The 25025-nt window shown below is 46.7% G+C and overlaps 7 protein-coding genes across 7 annotated transcripts; 3 read left to right on the forward strand and 4 right to left on the reverse strand.

The window, feature by feature from the left end:
- Positions 1 to 212: 212 nt before the first annotated feature.
- On the reverse strand, positions 213 to 2034 carry N7495_006439 (sugar porter family MFS transporter; the record flags this gene model as incomplete). The annotated part of the gene is made up of 4 exons (XM_057209090.1): positions 213 to 939; positions 1007 to 1417; positions 1471 to 1671; positions 1724 to 2034. The coding sequence occupies 4 exons, from the start codon at positions 2032 to 2034 to the stop codon at positions 213 to 215; spliced, it is 1650 nt and encodes a 549-aa protein (XP_057062864.1).
- A 2018-nt stretch (positions 2035 to 4052) lies between these two features.
- Positions 4053 to 4340, forward strand: N7495_006440 (uncharacterized protein; the record flags this gene model as incomplete). The annotated part of the gene is made up of 2 exons (XM_057209091.1): positions 4053 to 4196; positions 4251 to 4340. 2 exons carry the CDS (start codon positions 4053 to 4055, stop codon positions 4338 to 4340), a joined length of 234 nt encoding a protein of 77 aa, XP_057062865.1.
- A 294-nt stretch (positions 4341 to 4634) lies between these two features.
- N7495_006441 (uncharacterized protein) lies at positions 4635 to 6847 on the reverse strand (the record flags this gene model as incomplete). The annotated part of the gene is made up of 2 exons (XM_057209092.1): positions 4635 to 5226; positions 5250 to 6847. The coding sequence occupies 2 exons, from the start codon at positions 6845 to 6847 to the stop codon at positions 4635 to 4637; spliced, it is 2190 nt and encodes a 729-aa protein (XP_057062866.1).
- A 613-nt stretch (positions 6848 to 7460) lies between these two features.
- On the reverse strand, positions 7461 to 8674 carry N7495_006442 (Spg1/Tem1 GTP-binding protein; the record flags this gene model as incomplete). Its single annotated transcript, XM_057209093.1, has 4 exons — positions 7461 to 7559; positions 7618 to 7692; positions 7743 to 8035; positions 8098 to 8674. The coding sequence occupies 4 exons, from the start codon at positions 8672 to 8674 to the stop codon at positions 7461 to 7463; spliced, it is 1044 nt and encodes a 347-aa protein (XP_057062867.1).
- Positions 8675 to 9281: 607 nt separating this feature from the next.
- On the forward strand, positions 9282 to 10885 carry N7495_006443 (ribosome biosynthesis protein RRB1; the record flags this gene model as incomplete). Its single annotated transcript, XM_057209094.1, has 3 exons — positions 9282 to 9480; positions 9533 to 10799; positions 10861 to 10885. 3 exons carry the CDS (start codon positions 9282 to 9284, stop codon positions 10883 to 10885), a joined length of 1491 nt encoding a protein of 496 aa, XP_057062868.1.
- A 4582-nt stretch (positions 10886 to 15467) lies between these two features.
- Positions 15468 to 19157, forward strand: amdX (putative C2H2 transcription factor (AmdX); the record flags this gene model as incomplete). The annotated part of the gene is made up of 3 exons (XM_057209095.1): positions 15468 to 15558; positions 15635 to 19021; positions 19072 to 19157. The coding sequence occupies 3 exons, from the start codon at positions 15468 to 15470 to the stop codon at positions 19155 to 19157; spliced, it is 3564 nt and encodes a 1187-aa protein (XP_057062869.1).
- Positions 19158 to 22751: 3594 nt separating this feature from the next.
- On the reverse strand, positions 22752 to 23651 carry N7495_006445 (GNAT family N-acetyltransferase; the record flags this gene model as incomplete). The annotated part of the gene is made up of 3 exons (XM_057209096.1): positions 22752 to 23168; positions 23224 to 23432; positions 23510 to 23651. 3 exons carry the CDS (start codon positions 23649 to 23651, stop codon positions 22752 to 22754), a joined length of 768 nt encoding a protein of 255 aa, XP_057062870.1.
- Positions 23652 to 25025: the final 1374 nt, after the last annotated feature.

Below are 25025 nucleotides of genomic sequence, written 5' to 3' on the forward strand. Positions count from 1 at the left end.
ATTAAAAGTAGAGTAGAGAAAGAAGGAGCAATCCGCACTCCATATAAATTGCATAACTTATGCCCAAGTCTCCACATCAACGAATGATGCCCAAAAATGGTGGACCCACAGATAATCAGGGTATACTGGGCAGTAGTATTTTTTACATAACTCATCATAGCGAAGTTCTAATAAGAAGCAACATTGGAATAACCTTTTTAGGTTCAAAGAAATTAAGCTTCTTCTGCGTGGCTGGTAGTCGTAGTCGTGCCGAGAGACTTGTGACCCAGCTTCTCACCCAGAACCTCAACATCACCTGACTCAGCTGCGACAGTGCGCTTAGTATCAGTGTGAGTCTTCCAGGCAGGGGTACCGATATAGGGGATGCCATTGGGATCCTCAAAGATGGACTCCACTTGCTCAAGAGAACAGCCTGCCGTCTCTGGGAAGAGGAAGAACACGTGGAGCCACATGGCAGCCAGGAATACCCCGAAGATGATGTATGTCTCCCAGCGGATATTTGCGAACGCTGATGGTACGAAAAGTCCTAGTGCTGTGTTGAATGCCCAGTTTGCTGAGGTCGCCAGGGCCACGGCCTTGCCGCGCACTCGCAGTGGGTATAACTCGGGAGGGTAAACCCAGGATACAGGACCCCAGGTAGGCGCATAGGATGCCACGAAAAGATAAGTGCAGGCGATTAATCCCTTAGCCGGCGCCCCGGAGAGACGCATGGATTCTTCGACTACGCCGTCAATACCGCCCGGCACAACCACGCCGTACCGGGCCATGATGCCACCGTTGGCGAACATCCAGATCATCATCAGGGTAGCTCCAATGAGGAGAGTTGGGCGACGACCCCAACGATCAACCCAGATCAAAGCTGGAAATGTCATAATGACATTGATGATGTATTGAATGGAAGAAGCCAAGAGGGTGGAATTGCCGGTATAACCTGCCATACTATAAAAAAAAAAAGAACAGTCAATATATGGAATATATCGCATATTTTTGATCAGGAATGACGTACGAGAAGACGTAGGTAATATAATACATCATCACATTCATACCGGTGAGTTGAGACCAGATCTGAGTGAAGATACCTGTCAAGGTCCGGTGAATCATCTTCGGCTTGAAGAGCTCCAAGTAGGTGACATCGGCATTTTGGCGCTCAAACTCGCACATGTCTCTGATCTCTTGCATCTCGACCAAGACAAAGGGACTTGAAGGATCTCCTTTACCGTGGACCAGGGCTAGAACTTCCTGGCACTCCTCCCAGCGGTCGTTGCGGGCCAGCCAGCGAGGAGATTCCGGGAGGAAGATCATGCCGAAAAAGAGGAGGACTGCTGGGACCATTTGGATACCCCAGGGAATACGGAAGACAGCAGTGCTATAAGTTGTGGCAGTATTGCCGCCGATGTAGGAGCATCCAAATGAGATACTGAAAGATCATCAGCTTGAGTTAGGGTTATGATGGATGAGTCAGCCACGTACTAGTACATGATCAGGATACCCCATGTGATCGCCCACTGCTGGGAGCCGACGAGACGACCACGCTTAGAGGGAGGAGAGATCTCTGAGATATAGACGGGAACCTGGGCAGATTCAATGCCGACTGAGAGACCGTTGATAACACGGCCAGCTGCGAGCATACCGATATTTTGAGAGGCGCAGCTAATAACGGAACCGATGATCCTAAGCAAGATCAGTAAGAACGATATTTATCCAGCTTCCCCTGCATACGTACCAGAAAATACATCCAAACATGATGGCGTACTTACGGCCCAGGCGGTCTGAGATGTAACCAGAAGCAAGGGCACCAAGCCACGAACCAGCAGGCATGGCAGCAGTAACGCCACCCTGGGTCAGTGAACTCAAGCCACTACACTTCTCGTTATCATTGAAGGGTGGACCCTCGGGGCCATTATTGAAGTAGCACTTGTAGGCAGTCGTACCAAGAATGGCGGACATAGAACTGATATCAAAACCAAATAGGCCACCTCCAATGACGGAGATGGCTGCAATGAAGTAAATATTCCCTATATGGTACCCCTTCATGATGGGTGATGAATATTCAGGTAGAAAGTGAAAGTGAAAGGGAAAATGAAGACAAGCAAGGCCAGTAGAATGGCCGGAAGTGTAGCTTCTTAAATGTATCTATTTCTCTTTATCTGGGTCCTGGGGTACGGGGAACTCCGTGTGGGGGAAACGAACAAATTGGGGCCGAAACCATAACAAATCCAAATCAGAATAATATAAAAGAATAATAATATTGAAATTGAACTGAATGAAATGCAACGTTCTCAGTTCCGTTCGCCGTTTGCAGTTATTGATTGGACGAGATGCTCCACTTTGACTGATATGATTGGCCTATCTAAGACGATCGTTGGATCCGGGGCCCCAGCTGAACAAAATGCGGGATTTTTACCCAAAACAAACCTGAATAGTATGACAGGGGCTCGGCTAATTACTTCTCCACGTGAGTCGGGATGTTCCGTCCTCCCCGTTGAAATGGTATTGTGGACGGAGCCATATTCCAGATTGGGCAAGTCCAATTCAAACGGCTCGTGTAACCTGGAGAAATGGGGTCACACATTGAAGTTTTCAATGATGTAATTTTCATCGAGTATATATATTGAGATAAGCATTGTATGCGGTTTGGGCGTCCGCCTCAAACCTTAGCATATTCAAATGTTACGGTATTCTATGAGCACCTGCCTCTTGTGATATTTCATTGTAGATCATTTACCCTGCGTTCACCATCTCCAGTGCCATGGGTTGTCTGCAAACTTAGCTCCTGGCGCGCTAATTGTACATTTGGACAGTTACGTCTGAACCAAGATACGATACTTGCTATTCTGTCCAGGGGTTTCAGTGTCTCAGACTTCCAACCTCGGAAAGAGCTGGACTTTTCACATCTATGAAGGTACAAGCACGAGGATAGGAGTAACCAGATATGAGCAATGGTTTTGCTTGGGTCAAGATTCCGAAACCAAGCCAGAAACCAGAAAACATTGGTTTGGTTTTAACCATTTACCCATTTACCCAGCCTTCAGCCTTGATGCCTTACACTAAACCTAACTTTTATGATCATCTGATTTCGATACATGAAATGTTGATCCCAACTCAAATAAAGGAAATTTCATGGAAATAAGCTGAATTTGTAATCTAGTAAAGAGCTGGCTGCTTTCTGCTAAATTTTTTCTCTCAAAGAAGTGGTATTTTACGAAGTCACCAAAATTATAGACGCTCAGAATATAGTAGCAATTTTGAATAGATAGTTATATTTATATATACAAGATCATATGTCGGTATGTCGACCATCCCTGCACCCCTAGGTACCTAGTTAGATAATCCGTTTCATCTAATGCACCTTTAACAGAAGTCTACATGGTTAAAGCGTATTTTTGGACCCCCGAGATGAAGGTAAAAAAGCCTCTGGACTAGACTTCAAATTAATTATTTGAATATAGAATCATTTTATTGGAGAAATTCAAAAGGTCTTGTCAAGTACTTAGGTAGTAATTAATAGTTTAATATCTTCAGCCAATTAGGTAGTATCTTGAATATCAAACTAACATTGGAGACATAGCCTAGAGGTTTCTAGTGGTGCTCGAGCTCTGGGCCAACTTGGCCCCAGCGCATCCGATCATGTTATTTAGGTGCTCAACCAGCTACAAATCCACAATTTGGTCGATTTAGTGCAGCTCTCTTTTTGATCCTTTGGTTTCTGATCTTGAATTTTCAAAGAGTTGATGTTGAGATACGGAATCTCAAAAGATTCCTATGTCACAGGCACTCTTTATGGCTTTTTTTGGCTTTATCGCCGCTATACCTTGAGTTTTGATCCCTTGCAGGTGGATTCCAGCCAGGGTCTTGACAGTCTTTTTTTCTCTGATTATATCGATCTGCCATATCTGCTTGGCTATTGGCAATATTCAGGTCGGTAGTTGCTTTGGTATTGGCTCTAGTGATTCCGACTCTTGGAATGGTCCCTTAAGTGGTCTTTTTCCATTTCCCTTGCTTTGCTTTTATCAGTCAAGGTATTCTTCTGGCTACTAGTCATTTCTCTCATTATGGCAAACTTCGAATTCACCTTCAGAGAGGTGATCTACCTCATAGGAGTCCAAGCTATTTGGCACAATGTGGACAGCTTTCCCTCTGACAGCTTAGAAAAGACCCTGAGAACAAGACAATACGATGTATCATCGGGACAAACGGTCAGATCAGTCAAGCCATAGTACTTGCTGACTGCTGCCCTGAACTTTTTCTAGACGAATTTAAGGATGGTTGGCCTTGCAGACGCCGCTATCACACGCTCCATGATCGTTTCCCGGTACGCTCTTCGAGTAATCTTCGAGTAATCTATCATCCTCTAGCTCTAGGAAGAAGAACTCATGCGCAAACCCGCTTCAAAATCAAAGAAGGTATCCATCTGCCTAGGTAGTATCTTTACTTTTACTCTCAATTTCATATTTCACTTTTACCTTTACTTTGTATGTTGTGTGTTAGTATTGATGAGTAATTCAAGCCCAACTAGAATAGGGCTTTAGCTCGTCTATCTGGCTAAGCTCAAGATATCAATTGCTAGAATACCATTTATTCAAGGTATTTAAATATATACACAAGCGCAGTGGTGGCTACGGGAAAGTATTCATCTACCTAACCAACTCCCACTCGGCGACATATGCATATGACATACCGACTCTACCAACTTGAGCCTCGTACTCCTCGATAGTAAGGCCACGGCAGTCATGTCGATCGCCAAACGTAGATAATACGGCAATTAGTAGCTTCTGGCCTGGTGCACCGAGCATACGCGCATCAGGCACGTCAACATACCATATCTCGCCGCCGCCTCCGGGACCAGAGCCGGGTACATGTCTGAAAGGAAGGCGTTCGTCCTTTCGTCCATCGACACCCTTTATCATCAGTAGGAATAGACCTGGCTTCTGGCGACTGTGTCGGGCAAGAGTCCAGTGCTCGCATTTCAGTCCGAACTGGAAGCGCACCGGGCTCGGCGTGCTGCTTATAGAGAGGTGACCATTGGCTGGTTGCATGGTGCGGCGACCTATGTCGTGTTTGTCAAGGTCACTGAACCCTTTGATTGGGTGTAGACCGGTTGGCATGTCCGGGTTTGTAGTGATGTATTCTTCCCACGATGGGGGTGAGAGGTCTTCAAGGAAGAAATAATCTCGGTTGGAGGGGAAATGTTTTAGCCCGAATTCCTCGTTCGACATTGTGAACATGCTTGGGTTGAATCCTTTTTATACGACGCCCCGTCGACAGATCCCGCGCCCCAGCAGGTGTCGATCAGCTTCCATTTCCCGCCGTCGATGCGAACTGCGTTCCAGGCGTGTCCGGTGCTGAATGGTGGTGGGGATTCACCTGGTGCTAGAGGTGTGTAACCGTATCCTTTGCCATGGCCGCTTACTAGGACTGCTTCCAGTCCGGCGTGGGTGGCTAGCGTAGTGAATAGCGCGGCGTATCCTTCGCATACTGCTAAGCCGGTGGAGAGAGTACTTGCTGGCGTGGATCCTTTAACGCAATTGTTGAAGAAGGCATATGCGTCGTAGGCAATATTATGATGAAGCCAAGTGAATATCGCTCGTGCTTTATCTGTCATTGATGAGAATGGAGCGGTAAGCTCGTTGGCTAGCCATCGCAAGTCTTGAGTTGGTAGTGTTTCGCGTGGATATTGCGCTGCATGGTTGTCTGGGCCGCTGAAGTCCCTACAAACCATACATTCGGTAGTGGCTGTGGCTGGCGGATTAAATCTGGGCTTAGTTGATTGCAATTTTGACAGGTCTGGACGGGATCCATGTGGAATTGGTGGCGGACCTCCATTTGGTGTGCTTCTCGGCCTAACAGGTAGACTAGGGTTCGCATTCAGCCCACCAAACCCAGACTGACGTAAATTATTAATATCGGTAGCATTCACAAGTGGGGGTAGTCGCCGGGATGGCAGACTTGGTGGTATTTTTTCTACTTCATAAGACGGTGTCTCTTGCCTGGAGGGTCGGGTGGGCAGAGGAGGAGGGGCTTCTTCTTCTTCTTCTTCCACCGCTTCTACCCCAGAAGGCCGGCGTGAGGGCAACCGGGGTGGTACAGGAGATGAAGACGTATCAGGTCTCGAAGAAAAGTTGGTTAGGCTCAGACCAGAGCGTGATGATGAGGATGAAGGCGCGGGCGAAGTCCCTCTACCCCGCAATCCCGATATCTTCGCACTCAGCCCGCCAAACGTTGATGATTTAGACTCGGGGAGCGGTGGTGGTATCTCCTCTGGCAGCTCCTCTCTAATACGTTTCGGTGGGAGCACAGGCAAGTCTGTCTCGCCCCAGGCAGGGGCCTTTATACGATTGCTACCATGTGAGTTAACAGAAGTTGTTGATGCTCCTCGGGTGGCTGTTGTGGCGATCGTCGAATGTGATAGATTGGATGTGACTGATTCGACGGACGGTCTTCGCGGTGGATCCGTAGGTCTACGTGGTGGTAGTGTCGGTCGAACTTCAGGAGCTTCAAGAGCTTCAAGCGCAGCAGAGCGCGATGGAGGAGGAGGAGGCTGTGAGCGTTCCGATCTCCGTGTCGGCAAAGGGGGAGGGACTTTGGGTTTGGGTTTCAGCTCTGGCTTCGAGGTTGGTACTGGAGGTGGTTTTTGTTTTTGCAGCCGCGGAGCAGGCTCATTTCCGCTCACAGCTGCATCCAGTACAGAGCCAGTAACATTATAAGACGGTGGGTTGTTGGCTGATTTGCTTCGTGGTGCGGCGGGGCGGATAAGAGGTGGTTCAGGGCCTGACGAGTTGGCAGTTTGGGACAGTTTCAAGGCCGCAATCCGCTCCTGGATGGAGCCTAGTTGTGGTTCCTCCGTCATATTGCTGAATAGCTTTACAGAGTAAGAAGAAAAGAGAGTATCAAAGACAAATCGCGACGATCACCAATGGGGGCAGAGTTGTCTAGTGGGGCGTCGGGGACAGAGGCGGTTCTTGGACCCTTATTGCGCCTCAAGTGGACCATGGCTCGGCATCTTATATCATTTGATAACGGTTGACATATAAGAGATGAATACAGGAATTGATGGAATAGAAACGGAATTGTATTTTCACCATGTCACCATTGGACACCAAAACACCTCAAGGCAGAGGCCCATTTAGGAAATTGACACGAAAAGACCTAAGTACGTCCAGACAATGGAACATAAGATAGCTAAAGAAATAAAGACAGAAGAAATGGAAAGGAGACCATCGTCATACTAAATCCTCAGAGTAATGAGAACTACCGCCAGCTTAGTCTCAATTCATCCAGGAAAGCCAGAGACGACTGCCCAGGTTGGACATAATAAAATTGAATACATCATAAGGGCCAAATAAAGATTCAAAGAATGGAAGGTTGACCTCAGGGGGTCAGGAGTCAGGATCGATCGTCAAGAGCATCACTTCGTCCCATTGTACATAGTCGTCACAAGCCTAGAGAAACGCTTTCGATACCTAGACTGACTTGTACAGAAGCAGAGGCTCGCCGACATTCTCGATCTCGGGAATTGTGCATTTAAGATCGAATGCCTTTGCGAGGACAATTTTAAAAATCTGTATAGGGAGTTAGTGAGTTCTTGAGCACTATACAGGGGAATTTCAGTTAACCAACCTTCTGTACATTGATGCTGTGACTGGTACTGCTGAAGATCAAACTAGCCTTCATAGCCTTGGCAAATCGTTTGGCCTGGAAAAATGTCAGTTGCGCACGCAGGTTACATGCTGAGCATATCATACCTGGAGAGAGATTTCTTCCTGGTCTTCACGAGGAAAGTTGACAAAGTGGTCATATTTGGTTCCAACCAGGAACGGAATAGCGGTTTTGTTGAAGCCCCGGCCCTGGCGATACCATTCTTTGATGGAATTCAGAGTGCTCTTGCGGGTCAGGTCAAACATGAACAGTATGGCCACGGCATCGTTGCACACAAGCGGCAGCATGTTGACGAACTCGCGCTGACCCCCAAGATCCCAGATTGAGAAAGTAATCTCGGTATTGCGAATTGAGATAGTCTTTTCCATAAAGTTCACACCTGCGCACCAGAGTCGACTGTCAGTATTTCAATCATTTTCAAGTAGGGGTATTTTCACGTACCCAAAGTCTGGATATAATCTTCATCCCAGCTGCCCTCCACGTACTTGACCATCAGACTTGTCTTACCAATCTGAGCATCACCAACCATGCCGACTTTGATAACGACGCTGTTCTTCGCAGACTGGGACTGACCTGCCTGGCGTTGGGCGACTTCAGGCTGTTGCGACAGGCCGAGTCGTTCTGGACCACTGGAACGACTAGAGCTCGGTCGAGACGCGTGTAGCTGAGGCTGTGGGTTCAAAGAAGGGGAGTAATTTAGACGGGACGCGTGATCGACATCTTGGGGGTTGTATTCGGTTGCGGAGTGATGGAGGTCGGTGGATCGAGAGTGGTAGTGAGCCTTGGAGTCGCTGTTGTAGCCATGGTCCAAGCCTACAGGACGGAGGGGTGGGTCCATAGTCCCTTGGTATGCAGATGGTGTTTCTTCGACCTCAGCGCTGGCGGGAACAGGCTGTTCGATTGGCTCCAATGGCTGTTCTGTAGGGTGTGACATCTCTGACTGGGATGCGACATCGACCTCCTGCGGCTCCGCAGCAGCAGAAACCTCAAGATTAGGTTGCTGCAGCGGATCCAGCATGATGAACGGGGTTTGTGTCAGGGAGAAATTGATATTGTGGGTGCGACCTGTTCAAGACATTCATTAGAACCCTGCGGGGAAAGGAGATCTGTGATAGGTCACCCACCACCTTATGGAATCCTTGCGAATTCTCGCTTCTTGTCAGATGTGATATGCCACGTTCGAATCCCGAACACTTGATTTAGAATATTCAAATCAATAAAATCTGGAAATCTGGAAGTCTGGAGATTCGACGAGGGTCGAAGATCTGCGACTCTGAGGGGGAGATCGTGGAACCTATAAAAGGGACGGGAAACGTAAACAACCGGTAGCGGTGAAGCGGCGGAAGACCTTCAAGGGAAAAGGGGAGTGGTCAAAGGTGAAGAGAAAAGGTGAGACAGACGAAAGCTGACACAAGCAGGAACAGGAAAGATTGAAAGGTCAGTCAACCAAACGCAACTGGACTGGGATTCAGCTCACGACGCGGTACACACTGGGATCTACGCTAGTCCCCGATAGGTTTAGTGCAAGTTCCGCCCAAAAATTATGAAAAACTTCTTATCGCTATAACTACTGCCCCTCATAACTACGTCCACACTTTTGTGTCGGGAGCTCTTTATACCTTACAATGTCGAAGAGAGCTGCTGAGGCTTTTGACGATCAGGCGGCCGCCCTTAAGGCTGGCGACCGCCCAATGGTCGACGCAACCCCAGATGAAGTGGGGGAGTTCGAGGATGAGTTCGAGGATGAATTTGAGAGTGAGGACGAGATCCTCGAGGCTGGGGTTGACGGTCGTCCAGATGCCGAGCGCGAGGAAGAGGAGCGAGGTATGCATCTCTATAATCTCATCAATGGCGTAGCCAATTAATCATAGAACAGAGGCCGCTATGGAGGTAGACAAGCAAACCTTTATTCCTGGACGGACAAAACTGGCACCTGGAGAGACTCTGTCACCAGATCCCTCTACATACGATATGCTCCACACTCTTAGCACACCTTGGCCATGTCTGTCGTTCGATATTGTCCCCGACAACCTTGGCGACAATCGCAAGACATTTCCTGCGACGGTCTATGCTGTCGCCGGTACTCAGGCAGACGGTGGCCGCACAAAGGACAACGAGCTTATGGTTCTCAAGATGAGTGGTCTGAGTAGAATGGAACGTGAGAACGCAGGATCAGACGATGAATCAGACTCCGACGACGACATGGGCGAACCCATTCTCGAACACAAGTCTATCCCATTGGGCTCTACGACCAACCGTATTCGCTGCCACCAAACTCCTTCCCAGTCAGCAGATTACTCCAAGCCACCACAGACTCTAACGGCCACCATGCTTGAGAACTCGCAAATCCTCATCCACGACGTTACCAGCCACCTTTCCAGCTTCGATGTGCCGGGTACTGTTATCACTCCTTCAGCGAACAAGCCCATTTCCACTCTTCGCATGCACAAATCCGAGGGCTATGCTCTAGACTGGTCTCCACTCCAGCCTCTTGGCAAGCTTCTGACTGGTGACAACGACGGTCTGATCTACGTGACCTCTCGTACCGAGGGTGGTGGCTGGGTCACCGATAATCGACCCTTCTCCGCCCACACCTCCTCCGTCGAGGAGCTACAATGGTCTCCCAACGAGCGAAACGTATTCGCCTCCGCCAGCAGTGACGGCAGCGTGAAGGTTTGGGATGTGCGATCCAAGTCGCGCAAGCCCGCCGTGGACGTGCAGATCTCCAAAACAGACGTCAATGTAATGAGCTGGGCCAACCAGACTTTCCACCTGCTCGCCACTGGTTCGGACGATGGCCAATGGGCTGTGTGGGACCTGCGGCACTGGAAGCCCAATCCCGCCGCTCCCGCGTCCCAGATCAGTGCCACCCCTGTCGCGTCGTTTGACTTCCACAAGGAGCCTGTTACTAGCATTGAGTGGCACCCGTCGGATGACAGTGTTGTCGCGGTTGGCTCGGCCGACAACACGGTCACGCTCTGGGATCTCGCGGTTGAACTGGACGACGAGGAGAGTCGCCAGGCCGGTATCGCGGATATTCCGCCCCAGCTGTTGTTCGTGCATTATATGGAGTCTGTCAAAGAAGTGCACTGGCAGGCCCAGATGCCGGGTACGCTAATGGCAACTGGAGGAGCTGGATTTAGGTACGTGAAGCCGTGTATTATTTTTTAACTTTGCTCATTGCTAACTGGAATATCTCTACAGTGTTTTCAAGACCATCAGTGTCTAGGAGCAGATCAAAACCCATCAAATAAAGAAACCCCAAAAGTTATGTGTGATGTCCTACTCATATACCATTCGAGTACAGTGGAGTCTTGCTCATTTATACCGAGGAAAATGAGCAAAAGCCGTTGCTATTATTCCGTATATTTTCTTATACATTTCCTTTTACATTTCCTGGCGCTCAGTAGATAAAGGCAATGTCAATATCGATATCAATTTCAATGTTTTTCTTCTTCACATTGATAACCGAAAAATTAGCCGATTAACGAACAGCTCCTCAAATTCTCGATATTCCCCGTCGCCTGACAGGACAAAGCTGCCAAGGCCAGGACAAAACGAGGCTAAGGCAATGGAGGCGGAGCGGCCGACAGCTCTAATGCAGAACATCCTTGTTTACAGTAAGCTCAAGTCCGGCAATAAGTACTCCGGACAAGTACCCGATGACCTAGACTTGTACTCCTTCCACATCTGAGTTCGTTTTCCATTATCTGCGAAATATGGATGTAGAATACAAATACTATGTTCACCTCATAAGTAGTCCGTTTAGGTATTTTGAATCTCTATGATATCATTGGTATGTAGGCGCAGTGAACATGTACGGAGAAAAGTCCGTGCTATTCTCACTTCTGACTCGGGTGCTGATGCAAGCTGAGCCAGTCGGTTCTATGATCCTGCACGGTGGAAGAAGTCTAGTGGCCAGTGATGAGAGTGGGCCTGTCACCGTGCACATTTGCTTATAACTTGCATATTGCTGTGGACATAGGCGATCGAGGACACGATCGTTGTCAGTGAAGGCGTGGCGATACGGTATGGTGTGTTTAGGTATGCGCCTGTACCTATGTAGATAGAACCTTTGAAAGTTTGGAGTCTATGGAAGTATGTAGTACCTAGGTGCTATAGTAGAAATTTTGAATTACTATTTATCTATGGCTAAACTAAGCTAATAATCGATGCGACATCGAAATTAGTACCTCATAGAAAGAGCTATGACATGCAGGGATTCTAGGCCAGCTTGTCTAGTGTTTCATCTGTGAGAAGCCTATTTCAGATGATTATGAGAGCTAGAGGGGTGTTATGTACATAACATACTAAGAATAAACTATGAAGATAATTTCCCTCAAGATCTGATGTAGTAAGGGTGTGGAAGATATGATTGCCATTGGTAAATACATAGATACGTAGATACATAGATACATAAATACCCAAATACTCAAATACCGCTAATGTATGACAAAGAAACCAGTCAATCACATCAGATCTAGTAGCCGCTCTCGCCATCCGCACGTTCCATGATCATACTACTTAGTACTTACTAAATAGGTATGATAGTGTACGGCCGAGTACAGGTCTTGCAGAAAGACTGGCCAATGAGTTGAATTTATGTACCGGCTTTTCTCCGGCGATTGCTCTAATACAGTCTTCCTCTCAGTACGCAAAATGAGCGAAGGCTGGGAAATGAAGGTGGACCTCATTCTTAATTCCCATTTTCTCACCGTTTTATCACACCGGAAATAAGAGTTCTCCTAAACAGGTAAGATCAACCACAGTTCCTTTCATTATTAATCCTATTCTTGCTCCACATATCCGCTATCTCACGATGGCCACAGACGGCCTGAACATGGCTCTTGGGCCCCTCCTCACCAGTAAGCTGCCGAGCTTAAGCGCTTACTTCAATAGGTAAATTGTTGTTCGTTACTACTTACTGAGGCTACAATATTTGTAAGCAGAGGATCTGAGCTCAATTCATTCCACCTTTACTGGTCAATGATCCACTTCTAATACTTACAGAGTATAGCTTGCCGTTTATGTTTCATCCTGGATTGGACTAACTGTTCCCAACCTCCAACTACGTATCCGCATATATGATCGACCCACATCCTGCATGTCCCATTCTGAGCAGAATCCGGAAACCTCTTCTGCCGCAATTAACGGAGCGTTTATGGGATACCGTGGACCACTACGTAACCACGAGCCTCAGACAATCATGGACAGTATTAGAAATCGCATGTCTCGGACCTTAAAGCTCCCGAACAACCTTGCAACCGAATGAGAGAAACGGAAATAATCGGAGTTACTCCGTACTACGCCATAGACGGGCTCTCGGCACGGACTATCGCGCTGAAGGGAGTTAGTAGTAGACCTGTCAATATTTAAGATCGACACATCTATCCAATACTAAGCTGAGCTAGTCGTTAGTGTCCGGCACCCGGGTTTCTTCATGGGCCCAGATGGATTTTGGCGCAATCATCAAATCTAGTATAGATTGCCCAGAAAGGGACAGGAGTAAAAAGGGGAGGGAAAGAGGAGAAACGACTGAACTAGCCCTGAGGGCGTTATCCATGCATCATGCACAGGCCACTTGGTGATCCATATGTAGGATAGTGCTATCTACTTAGTAGTATCGAGAATCGGAGAATTGTGGTGGCTTTATTGATTTTGATTTTGATTTTGATTTGAACCATCATACCTACGTACTTCTCGATCAATAGTGAAGTAACTTGTAACGCCTATACAGAATAATTTGTACTTGATACATACCTAGGTACTGAATAGTCATGCAATAGATGAATTGAGGACTAGATTGGTAGAAGACACCGATGTCGCAGGAATTGACTAATCAGGAACCTTGGCAGGCAGAGCACTCAAACATTAAAGGAATGGGACATGACGGCTAGTGTTTCCGAGCTTACGCCTAAGAAGCTTGGCTAGGGCCAGTAAGTAATGGCTTGGACTGATTTCAATATCTAGGGGCTCTTTACGGAGTATCCTGGATGAAGTAAGAAGTAAGAATAAAAAGTAAATTACATCGAAAATAGCAAAGTTCAAAGTTCGAAGACCGAGGCTGAGCCGAACGAAACAAAAGAGGTTATCATTGATCATCCCACATTAGTGTATTAATGTATCAATGTATTAGTGTATTGATTTATTAATATATTAATGTACGTAGTTGTCTGCAGTGGTAGTAAGGGAATAGAATAACACCGCGTGTACCCGAACAAAGACAGCCGCATGGAATCCCCCGCATTCCGCTGGGCGGCTTTTTTTCCGTTTCAACTTCCATATAATGGATCTAGTAGTACCTGAGGTATCCATAGAATCAAGACTCTTAAATTTCATCTCTTCTTGCAACCCCCCACACGAGCTGAATATCCACTGGCGGATCCTTCCGTCCAATATCCACTGCCTTCTTTACAGGCACTCCGTATTCCGTACTGCCGATCAAATCCCCTATCACGAGATGCTTAAATACGGTATTGTGTATTTTGCCTAAACAGAGCGTTTCATTTTGATTTGTTCCACGATACTTGGATCCACTGATGTTCTTAGGTCCTTTTCCGAGGTGTAGAATGTGGAACTGCACATTCTGTATACTTGCCTCGGCTGTATGATATTTATATTTGCTTTAATTTATTATCTCATCTAGATTATCCAATATGTAGTAAGAGAGAAAGTATAGTATAAAATATAGCATATAACATATAAGAATCTAGCATTATTAGTACACTAGGTGGTAATAAATCAGTGGCAACTACTACACCGGGTCAGTGCGTGTGCCCAAGATTCAGACCACACCGCATTCGGTACAGGGTAATCGTATTGAGATCATTGGTTGTATGTAAAGACGGTAATATTTCAAAGTGGAGTCTACGGTTGTATATTATTGGCTCATACAGAGGTCTGGACCTGTCATCGTGGTCGTTGCGGGTCTGTACCATGTACCTGCGCCCACTAAGAGCAACCCCCGTATCGCCATACACCTGCTACTGCCACGAACTTATGTTAGATATGCAACATCTCTCTCTTCATCTCCATCTCTATCTAGTCTCCAACCTCCAACCTCTATCCTCTACCCTCCTTCCCCTTCTACATCTTTACTTCTCCAGGCCTGTTTCCCCCTACTTCTTCTGCGCCTATCTGCAATTGTCCGCTATCTCGGTTATCTCCGGATCCACTTGCATGCTCCGATAGAAAAGAGAAGAAGGCTGACTATTTCCCCCCCCCCCCTCCTCCTCCCTCGTTCAATGGATACTCGAGGAGCTTGAGATTCATTCTAATTTCACTTTTTCAAGTACCTTTTGGTATGTTGCGACTTTTGACCTGTTGCGACCGTTAAGGCTACCTCGGCCGCTCGGTGGAACATGCTTTGGTTGCCTTGCTAATTCCAACTTCACCCTCCAGCTTCGTCCCTTTTCAAGTAGCTTTTTCTTCAAAAAGCTATCTCCAAAAGAAACAAGCCCTCGACAACTTCTATTCTAGTCTTGGTGGGTTTCGTCCACTCCAGCCTCGTCCAGAAATGCCCTCGTTCATTACCTTGGGTTCATTGAGCCGAGGTTGGCGCGACGTAATTGTTCAAAGCGAAAAGTGCTAACCTGATTTCATCTGATGGGTATAGTCATTGATGCGACATTGGTTTATTTCATCGTTCACAGAACAGCTTCGTTGATCGTCATCTGTGACGATAAAGAGACCCTTCATTTCCCCCGCAATCGTCGAAAACCACCTTCTTCCATACTCCATCGTCAGGGACCGTTAGAGCTCCTACTTTTAGGTCTGTGAGGTGTCCGTATCCATATTCATTTCAATTCTTTATGCCTTTGGATGCTATGGTCGGTCAGAGTCAAAAACATAGCCCCAAAGTGTTGGACCTAGCCAGTATCAACGAAATTCCCAATATGCCCGGTAAGTCCCACAAATCACACGATGTCAATCGAACGATAGTCCCCTAGAGTTCTCTTTTCTGAACAAATATCGTTAGCTCCAGCCAAGGAGAACAAGAAGCAGAGTGAAACCGTTGTCCAAGCCCATGGAAATCACCCTCCTCCGAAGACAGACAAGCCTCGGCCGCATGGCTGTACCACTTGCGGTCGCTCCTTCGCACGACTGGAACACTTGAAGCGCCATGAGCGTTCGCATACCAAGGAAAAGCCATTCGAGTGTCCCGACTGTTCTCGATGCTTTGCTCGCCGCGACTTGTTGCTGCGACATCAGCAGAAGTTGCATATGACAACCACTCCATCCTCTCGCCCGAGAAATGCTCGTCGGGAAAGCACTGGTACAGCCACGAGTGCTGCGGCCAATCGGGTTCGCAAAAACTCCATCGCCAACAACTCATCGGTCCGCCCTCGAGCTAATACCATTAGTCACGTCGATGGTAACGCCCTGGGTATCGCTAGTGCGGGCATTGCTAATACGGGCATTGCCTCCTCGACACCCAAACAACACCAACACCAACACCAACAACAACAACAACAACAACAACAACAGCATCCCTACCATCACCCGAGCCTGAGCTCATCGGTCGGTTCGTCTATGGATTATCGGTTCGGCTCGGGTCACCAGGCAGTGAATGGCTTGTCTAAGATTGAGACTTCTGGACTCCCCATGAACATGTCTGGTGGACTGCGAACGGCTCCCGTCTACGGTAGTTTTGACATGGGTATCGATGGTATGCTCATGGGACATGGAAGCACAATCAACCCCGCGCAGTTACACTTTGCAGGTTCCCCCCAAGGTTTTGGTGACTCCCCCTCCTCCCCCTTTGGCCACCACCATCATGGTTTGCCCCCTTCGAACGACCCTATGATGGATGACGAGATGAACTTTGACTGGATGAACGGATTTGACACAGCGGTGGCTTTGGGCAACGGCAATGACTCAGTTGTGGACGAGTCGTCGCCCTCGGCGATGAGCACGGGTAGCCAGAGTGGTATCAGCGAGGCCATGATAGATGGTCCCAACCGTATCCCCATTTCCAATGGCTGGCACAACCCATTTCCCGTTCATACTTCGGCTTCAGCTAATCAGTTCGCCATCGACTTCTCCCCGACGACACTCAATGAATTTGGTATTCCGCCGGAAACTGTATCGCCCAAATCACTGATGAATCAGAACCCATTCGTGGAGACTTACGCCACACCCCCATCCATGACCTCGGTGGGCCAACCCATCTTGGGTCATTCGCAGAGTATGTTTTCATCCTCTATGGCAACCAGCGGAGAATCTCCTAATCTTCTCAACGTTCCTTTCCCGAATAGTGCCCTACGAAATCAACATTCCTCAATCTCAACGGATTCATTTACAGACTCCACACGACAGGCTCTATTAACGAGCATGTCGCAACCCACTGGCTTCAATCACCGCAAATATTCTCAACCCGCAAGTGGCCTCCTAAGCAGTCGTGAGCTGTTCGCCCGCTCCACTGGCTTCAAAAATTTTGGTTCATTACCTAGTACTCCCGACATCCAACGTTACATCTCCGCCTACCTTTCCTACTTTCATCCGCACATGCCGTTTCTCCACGTCCCGACTCTCAATTTTCAGGCCCCCGAGTATACGAATAATCTGCGCATGCCCAGCGGGCATCTCAACCTCAGCTCTACCGGCGTTTCCGGAGGAGGAGGCTGTCTGATTCTATCTATTGCTGCAATCGGTGCTCTCTATGAACACGAGGTTGCCGCGTCCAAGGATTTGTTCGAAGCAGCCAAGAAGATGATTCAACTCTATCTTGAAGAGCGTCGAAAGGCCGACATGTCTGCAGCTCTAAAGCGTTCCAATAACTCCCACGACAATTCTGTTCAAAATACTCCACTCTGGTTGGTACAGGCGATGTTGCTGAATGTGATATATGGCCATGCCTGTGCCGATAAAACATCTGCAGATATCGCCAGTACCCACTGTGCCGCTTTGGTGAGCCTCGCACGTGCAGCTGAACTAACCCACCACTTGGACCCCAAAAGCTTGCCCCAAGATCATCTTACCCCCGGAATTAATGGCTTGAATGATTCCGATAATTGGATGTCGTCGTCATATAGTCAGCCCCAAGACCGACGTGAATGGCTCAATTGGAAGATCGTGGAAGAACGGAAACGTACACTCTTTGCCATCTTTGCGCTTTCTAGTTTCATTGTGTCGGCCTATAACCATGCGCCAGCTCTGACAAACTCTGAGATTCGGCTTGACTTGCCTTGTGAAGAGAATTTGTGGGCGGCTGATTCCCCTCATGTATGGAAGCAGATAGGGGGATTGACGGCCTCGAAAAAGAGCGTCTCATTCTCGTCTGCCTTGACTTCTCTTTTGACGGCAAGCCAGCGAGAGCAGAATCAATCTTCGAACTTATTCTACAATGGCAATAAAGATGAGCCATCCAATGCGAGCCAGCCAAGTACTTTTGGTTGTCTTGTTCTGATCTACTCGCTGCACAATTACATTTGGGAAACCCGACAAAGGCACATGGGGCGACAGTGGACTACTCAAGAAACCGAAGCCATGCAATCACACATCGAACCGGCATTGAGAGCCTGGCAAACTGCGTGGGCTAGCAACCCAGTCCACAGTCTCGAGCGACCGAATCCATTTGGCGCTGGGCCACTGTCTGCCGACAGCATTCCGTTGCTGGATCTGGCTTACGTTCGATTATTCGTCAATCTCGGTCGATGTAAGGAAGCCTTTTGGCAGCGCGATTGGAACGGAATGGCTGACGAGCTCGCGCGGGGTATGGAGGTCTTTCAACATGCTGCTGATACAGCAATGATGAACGACTTGGTTGACCCCACTCTGACCGGTGCACTGAACAACCGCCGAGAATCGATCAACGACCTCGGTGTTGGTGACCTTGCCATCTCAAAGACTCCGACGCAAGAGGAGCCGATGCAAAAACTGTCCGGCACGTACAAAGCTGGCCAATCTAAGCGAGAGAAGCATCTGCGCAAAGCAGCATTCTACGCTGCTGATTCTATTTCCATGTCCGATCGTCTGGGCAACACTTATGCCGAGTTTTCCTCGCGGGAACTTCCCATTCAGTGTGCCCTGTGTACTTTTGACTGTGCCCAAGTGTTGGCAGAGTGGATCACAATTGTTCAGGAACGAGTTGGGCCATATCTCGGCATCTTGGGTCGTGACTATACCGATCTGACCCAGGTGCCGGGAGTAATGCTGCTCGAAGAAGAGGAATGCAAGCTCGTGGAGAAGATTAAGGATATCCTACAAAATATTGAAACAAAGATGCAGCATAGGATGCAAAAGAACAACTCGATGTCGGCTCTTAGTACGATGCAACGACTGCCTAGTGCGGTGGAAGGAGGATACGGGTGTAAAATATTGATTGCTACAGCAAGCCTTTTGGATCAGGCAGCTGTATGGCCAGGTATGACATCTTCTTCCACCAAGCCTTCTACTACTCTAACATTACTCTAGTGACAAAACTGATGGCGCGCTCCCTTGAGGCACAAGCGATTCGAATGAAGGAGCGGGCTGAACATTCCGTGATGATGACCACTTAACGACTATATTTCATTTCTTGATATTCTATTTTTTTATCTTAGTGTTTTTTTTTTTCTTTCTTTTTCTTTTCTTTCCTTTTCTTTTATCTCACTTCCATTGTCTGCTCACTGTATGCGGCTATGTTTCTATATGTTATGAAAGACCAAGACCTAGGCCGAGGTGATCACCATCCGATCTCCATCTCCCACTTCACTGTCTATCTATCTATCCCCCATCTACCTCGGCCTACCTTGGTGGTAACTGCTTCGATACCCCGATCCAATTGAAGTTTGTCATAGACACGCGAATGCCATGTCATCATTTTATTCCAATGTTTTTTTTTGTTCTTGTCCTTGTTCTTTTTCTTATTATCGTTCTTTTTGGACTATTATATGCACTTCGTTAGCAGCGATCATCATCATGATATTGATACCGAGCTGGTTTCAATTTCAATCTTATGGGCTGTCATCTTTATGCGACTGCTTTTGAACTCTGAATTTCTGATCTAGGATTTACCTTTTTGCTTATGGTGTGGTGTGTGGCTGCTGGGTTGTGATCTTGTTTCATTATTTGGCTTTTGGTTGCGGAGATGAATATCACTTCAATATTGAATTACATTGACTTCAGGTTCATGCCCTGGCGACACTTCTGAATTTGGAACGATCTGTAGCTTGGGTTTGTTTGGTTAAATGCTACCTAGCTACCTAACTACTACATGTGCAACACTCCAGCCCAGGCTCAATCTATCTCACCTCTACGAAAGCCAACTCCAGGACTGCTGCATAACTGGGAATCAGTTCTCTTGCTTTTTACATGTATGCCCTAACTACTCCAGGGCTTCAATACTGTCAATTTAATAAGCTTCTAACATTTGAAGGTTGCAAGCAACTCCATGCCCTCCTCTTGTCTCTAGATCTATGACCTCAATGTGAGGTTTTAGAGATGATCTACTATCTACACATTTTCCTCAACCCATATGCCATATACTATCTTCTCAACTCTTATGCGCAGCCAGGTAACTCATACATGCCTCTGCCCAGGTGGTAGACCTCTCCCTCCCTAGCTCGTCTGTATCAAGGTGAACTAGGTACACCGCCTCGCTGCCCAAGTCTATTCTGCCCGCAGCTACATCCCGTGACATGATGACTATTCACCCAACACAGACTAGCGCGAACTTCACCTACATCTCCAGGTCCCACCTTCCTCTTTCCTCTTTCTTTCTTTCTTAAGCATCCATATGCATGGGCTTTACGTATACCAGTGAGGAAAATTCCGAGGTTATGTAATGCTGATTGAAAACTATCGATCATCAGTTACTCCTGGCTGCCCTCGCGGGTGGGCAGGGGATTTTTTGCTCCAAAGTTTACTTCCTTAGTACTCATTCATTTTTCATTGCTCTACAGCCCTTGTGGCTGCGAGTAGAGAAGAAAATAGATGAGGCTTTTGGAAATCATATCGCATAGATTTTTACGTCATTGTTAAGGTTGTTTGGATGAGAGTGTAGACACGATGCCGACCACAACATGGGATACTTGTATCTGTCTTGACTCTTAAGTATTGTATTACTATTGCCTTAGCTCTTTTTGTTTTGCTTTCTCGTATTTCCTGCTTAAATCCTATGCTTGATGCCGCGAATGTTTACTTAGTAGAGCTGGGCACCTATGTTCCCGAGGTCTGTGTGATTCATTATTTGATTTGTTTGATGTGCGAGCAGTAGCCTTGATGCTACTGTGCGATATCCTTGTCTATTTTACTTCTCAATCCACCTTCTGCTTATTGTTCTAGGATCCTCGTCTACATCAATCTATCTAGTCTATTCGGAGGTCGGTTTCTCACACCTATGAAAGATTCCCCTTCCCTCCTGCATCTCCAAGCACTCTGTCTGTAGATCCAATCAGCTTTCAAGGTTATGCATGTTGAATATCTCTCGTCCTCTTACGTGCCTTACTATGTATAGCCAGGAAAGACGTAAATGCCTCTCATCCAATCTTAGAGCCCAAATGATCGTGGCAAAACACCAACGATCTCCATACTCTGAAGTTGAGTCAAGCCACTTTCTGAGGCCTGTTCTATCTCTTCTGAAGTTATAATATATGTAATGCCTCATCTGCTGACTTTTTAGGTGTTGACGAGAAATGAACGATCCGGCTCCTATGTCGATGCAGCACAAACGACCGAGGAAGATGCTGAGCGTGTTGAATTCTATCTCTAGGCTACGAAGCTATTCGATCAAGAACTGGGATCAAACTGAGTAAAGAAGGTCTCGACGTGTGCGTGCTCATGCTGCTTCGACAAGGCGAGAGAGAAGTGGATATGCGTCGCTTTGATAGCATACATACAATGTTTGGAATGATTTCAAGATACACACTCCTACAGCTTGGTCAAGGGAACAGAGGAAGGTTCTGAAAATAAGAATTTCATGGAGGAGTGTACGGTCTTCCTATGATGCCAGGCAACATCACAGATTTTGATGTTTCGACTACCTAGGTCTGATGAGATATCGGGAGATTTAAGAAGAGCAAAACCTTCCAACGTTTTCAATATACAACAGTGTGGCTGTTCACTCAGTGTGGTGCAATCCTTGTGTGGTTTGAATCTAGTGGATGGATTTGAGTTCCTCAACTTCCTAATGTCCGGCCTTCTGATCACAACAACGCCATTTTTCAAGTCTATGGATGCAGCAGCAGTCAGCTTACTGGCCAACTTGATTTTGAGAAGATTGGACATAATCTTTAATGGTATCTCCTACGAGAGGCTTCCAGCATCGGGCCTCATACATAGAGTTGACTCAGGGTTAATATCGACATCTGCTATAAACCAAAGTCGCGAAGTCGAGTTCAGGTCTGCAGGCCTTGTGATGATTTATACACAGAGATCTGTCTTTCTCTACTGCTGCTCTAGAAAGACATACTCGACAGTTTACTGAAGATTGCAAGAGGCTAATATGATTGAATTACTTATATGTACATCGAAACCCAAACAGTTGAGCTGTAAAAGCAAGTACCGGAGGAATAGTCCAGCCTAGAGCAATATGAAATGCCTTCCAGCTGATTATCTTTGAATCTATATTTTAATCTATATCTCTCATTGACGGCATACTGAAACATTCAGTCCAACTCCTAGATTCCAAAGTCATATGCCCTTCCACACCTAGGCAAAGTAGGCCATCGATTTTGGACGTCGGAACATCAAAGTAAGATGTCGCTCACATGATGTCGTCGACAAGTTCATTGAGTCAATTGCCGCATTGGTGGGCATTGTGATTAGCTGCTCACTGATTGCTTAGGGATTAATCAGAGACTGATCAGAGGTATATACTAAGCACTCAGTCTATGCTCAGTCTATACCTAAAGATACCTAAAGGAGTACTCGGGCCCCACCATGCTATTGTTTCGTGAATTACACGCTTTGGACGGCAAGTCTCTAAAGATCTTCAAAATCAGACTTCTTTGGAATAATAGCTGCATGTATTGAAGATTTTATAGAGGCCAGCTCTTAAGGAGAGCGCTCCATAAAAGGAGCCACAAAGCAACACGTAAGTTGAAAGGATATAAAGAGCAAAACGGTACCACCGGCGGAAATAGAGTCTAACAGCCAACTGAGCCGAAAATTTTCTAGAACTCAGAAGAGATCATGGCTGTCCGACGATTCATATTCACTTTAGCCTTGACCATTATCAGGAACTCATGGCCCTCGAGGAGCTCTCCAAATGGCCACACAATACCATTGGCACGAACACTTGCCAAAGTCTCCAGAGGCTCTTCATGATCTACCCAAAATTGGGTGTCGGCACACGATACAGTTCCGTCGTGTGTGTTGTCATCGAAAATCGAACCATGTAAACGAGCCGTACGGACATATTTGATAGGTGAAGAAGCCATGATGGATGCGGCATGCTCTTGAGTCATGGTAAGGTCAACTTCTTCTGGGCCGCGCCCAAATGCCCGAAGGGCGGCAAGAATGGCGGCGGGATGGGAACTGAGTAGTCCGAAGCCTCTATCTTGCTCTCCTTCACGTAGATTGGTAAGAAGCTTGAGGAAACAAATAAGCAAATAGCTACTCGGCATTTAGTAGAAATCCTCGTACCTTCGTGGCAAGACCTTGGCCACGGAATTGAGGATCAACGCAAAGCTGCGTAATCCAACACATGTTGCGGCCTTCATAGACCCAGCGCGTCGCGAAAACATTGCCGGCAAGCTTGTCGAATACTTTAACACGGACATAGGTGTTACATGCATTTGATGTAGGTAGACACTGCTCTTTGAGGATTTTCAGGCTCATACGGACACGTTGACCTAACATTGTATTAATATATATAGATGTATACATATATACTATCTACTATATAAGTCATGTACAGGGAGTAACCTACCTGGCTTAGCGAAGACTCCCATTTTGGTCGCAGCCAACAGGCCCCATACGCCATAGCTTGAACTGAACAACTTGGCGGCATCTTTGATGATCTCGTCGCTAATTTCGGTGCCTTCAAATTTCTCGAATACAACCGAGTCCATATTAGAAGATTGGACGAAGCCAATGAGGATGAAGAGACAAGAGAGAGAAGCCCCACTATGTCTTCGGCTGACTAAGGGAACTTAGCACTAGTCCTATTTTGGTAAGAATTTCCATTTCTTGCAAACTTCGATAGATCTACTACTGTATGCCTTGATAGTATCGAGCCGTAACTTTACTGCATCATATTTTCCGGGGACGGTCTTCTGGTTTTACACAGGGTGAATGTTTGACGGAAGACAATCGATGACAGAGCATTTCTGAGATAGATAAGACGGAGCCAAGAAGGTATAATGCATTCAAGACTAATTCTTAAGGAATCAGAAGTAGATCTGAAGGAGATGCGGGTTTTCAGTGGTTGTGGGATGGTTATGTAATTCTCGCACGTTGGAACGCCATGACATCGAGGTACTGATATCCTGTGACTTACGGGTCTACTTATTCTATTCTGGGTAATGGTATTATAGGGTTATAATATCTATGTTCCGATACTAGAGCATTTTAAAATCTCGAGTCGCTATAAACATGAATCGATAAAGAAAGAAAGGTGAGTAAGTATACAAAATGCTACTAGATACTCTATATATTATATCTGGTTAGCGTTCAAGCGCTTGATATGTGACTGCCAAGGGTATGTGTGTAGTTTGTTATTGATAGAACATTTGCACCTTATTGAATTCTTTGTTCTCATTTCTAAGAAGCATAAGACCTCTTCTTCTCTTCTATCATCTCTTTTATAATATCTTCTGTCTTCTCCTTTCTCTTATTTTCTCTCTTCTCTCAGATTGATCAAGATCTGGTAGGAATGATGACATTTGTTTCGTGGACTGCCAGCTCATAGATTCCCTTTATAGCATAGCCTCAGTTCGCTTGGCTCGACAAATAGACTAGCTAGTCTTAAGCGACATACACTAGGCTTCATGTGTCTTTCACGACTCATATGTGCAATTGTTAGGAGGGGTTCTCAAGTGGACGTCAAGAGTCGGGAATGTGCTGATACGAGGGGATGTCGGAAGGTATGTTCTGAACGAAGAACTTTGGAAGGCGCTTTTTTGGGAGCTCTTGAAGCCCTTTTGAAGAAGTCAGAGTAGAATGTCAGATCGACAGTCTTCAATCAATTATGTGAATCCAAATGGGGCTAAAGATAACTGTACACGGAATACGGAGTACAAGCAAGAGAGTCGAATAGGCATGGTTTGTTTGTGGGTGGAGTCATGAGGTTTGGACCCATCAATAGTTATCTCGCTCACTACCACTTCACCCCTACCAATTCATATTCTTCTATCGTTTGGAAAGATTGATCTCTCTTCTGCTATTTGGTACGCGATTGATGTGGTGATCTGAAGCTCGGACTTTTACTGCGTTTGTACCGACCA

Source organism: Penicillium taxi, assembly GCF_028828555.1.
Source record: "Penicillium taxi strain IBT 34144 chromosome Unknown utg000004l_segment0_segment0, whole genome shotgun sequence".
Lineage (NCBI taxonomy): Eukaryota > Fungi > Ascomycota > Eurotiomycetes > Eurotiales > Aspergillaceae > Penicillium > Penicillium taxi.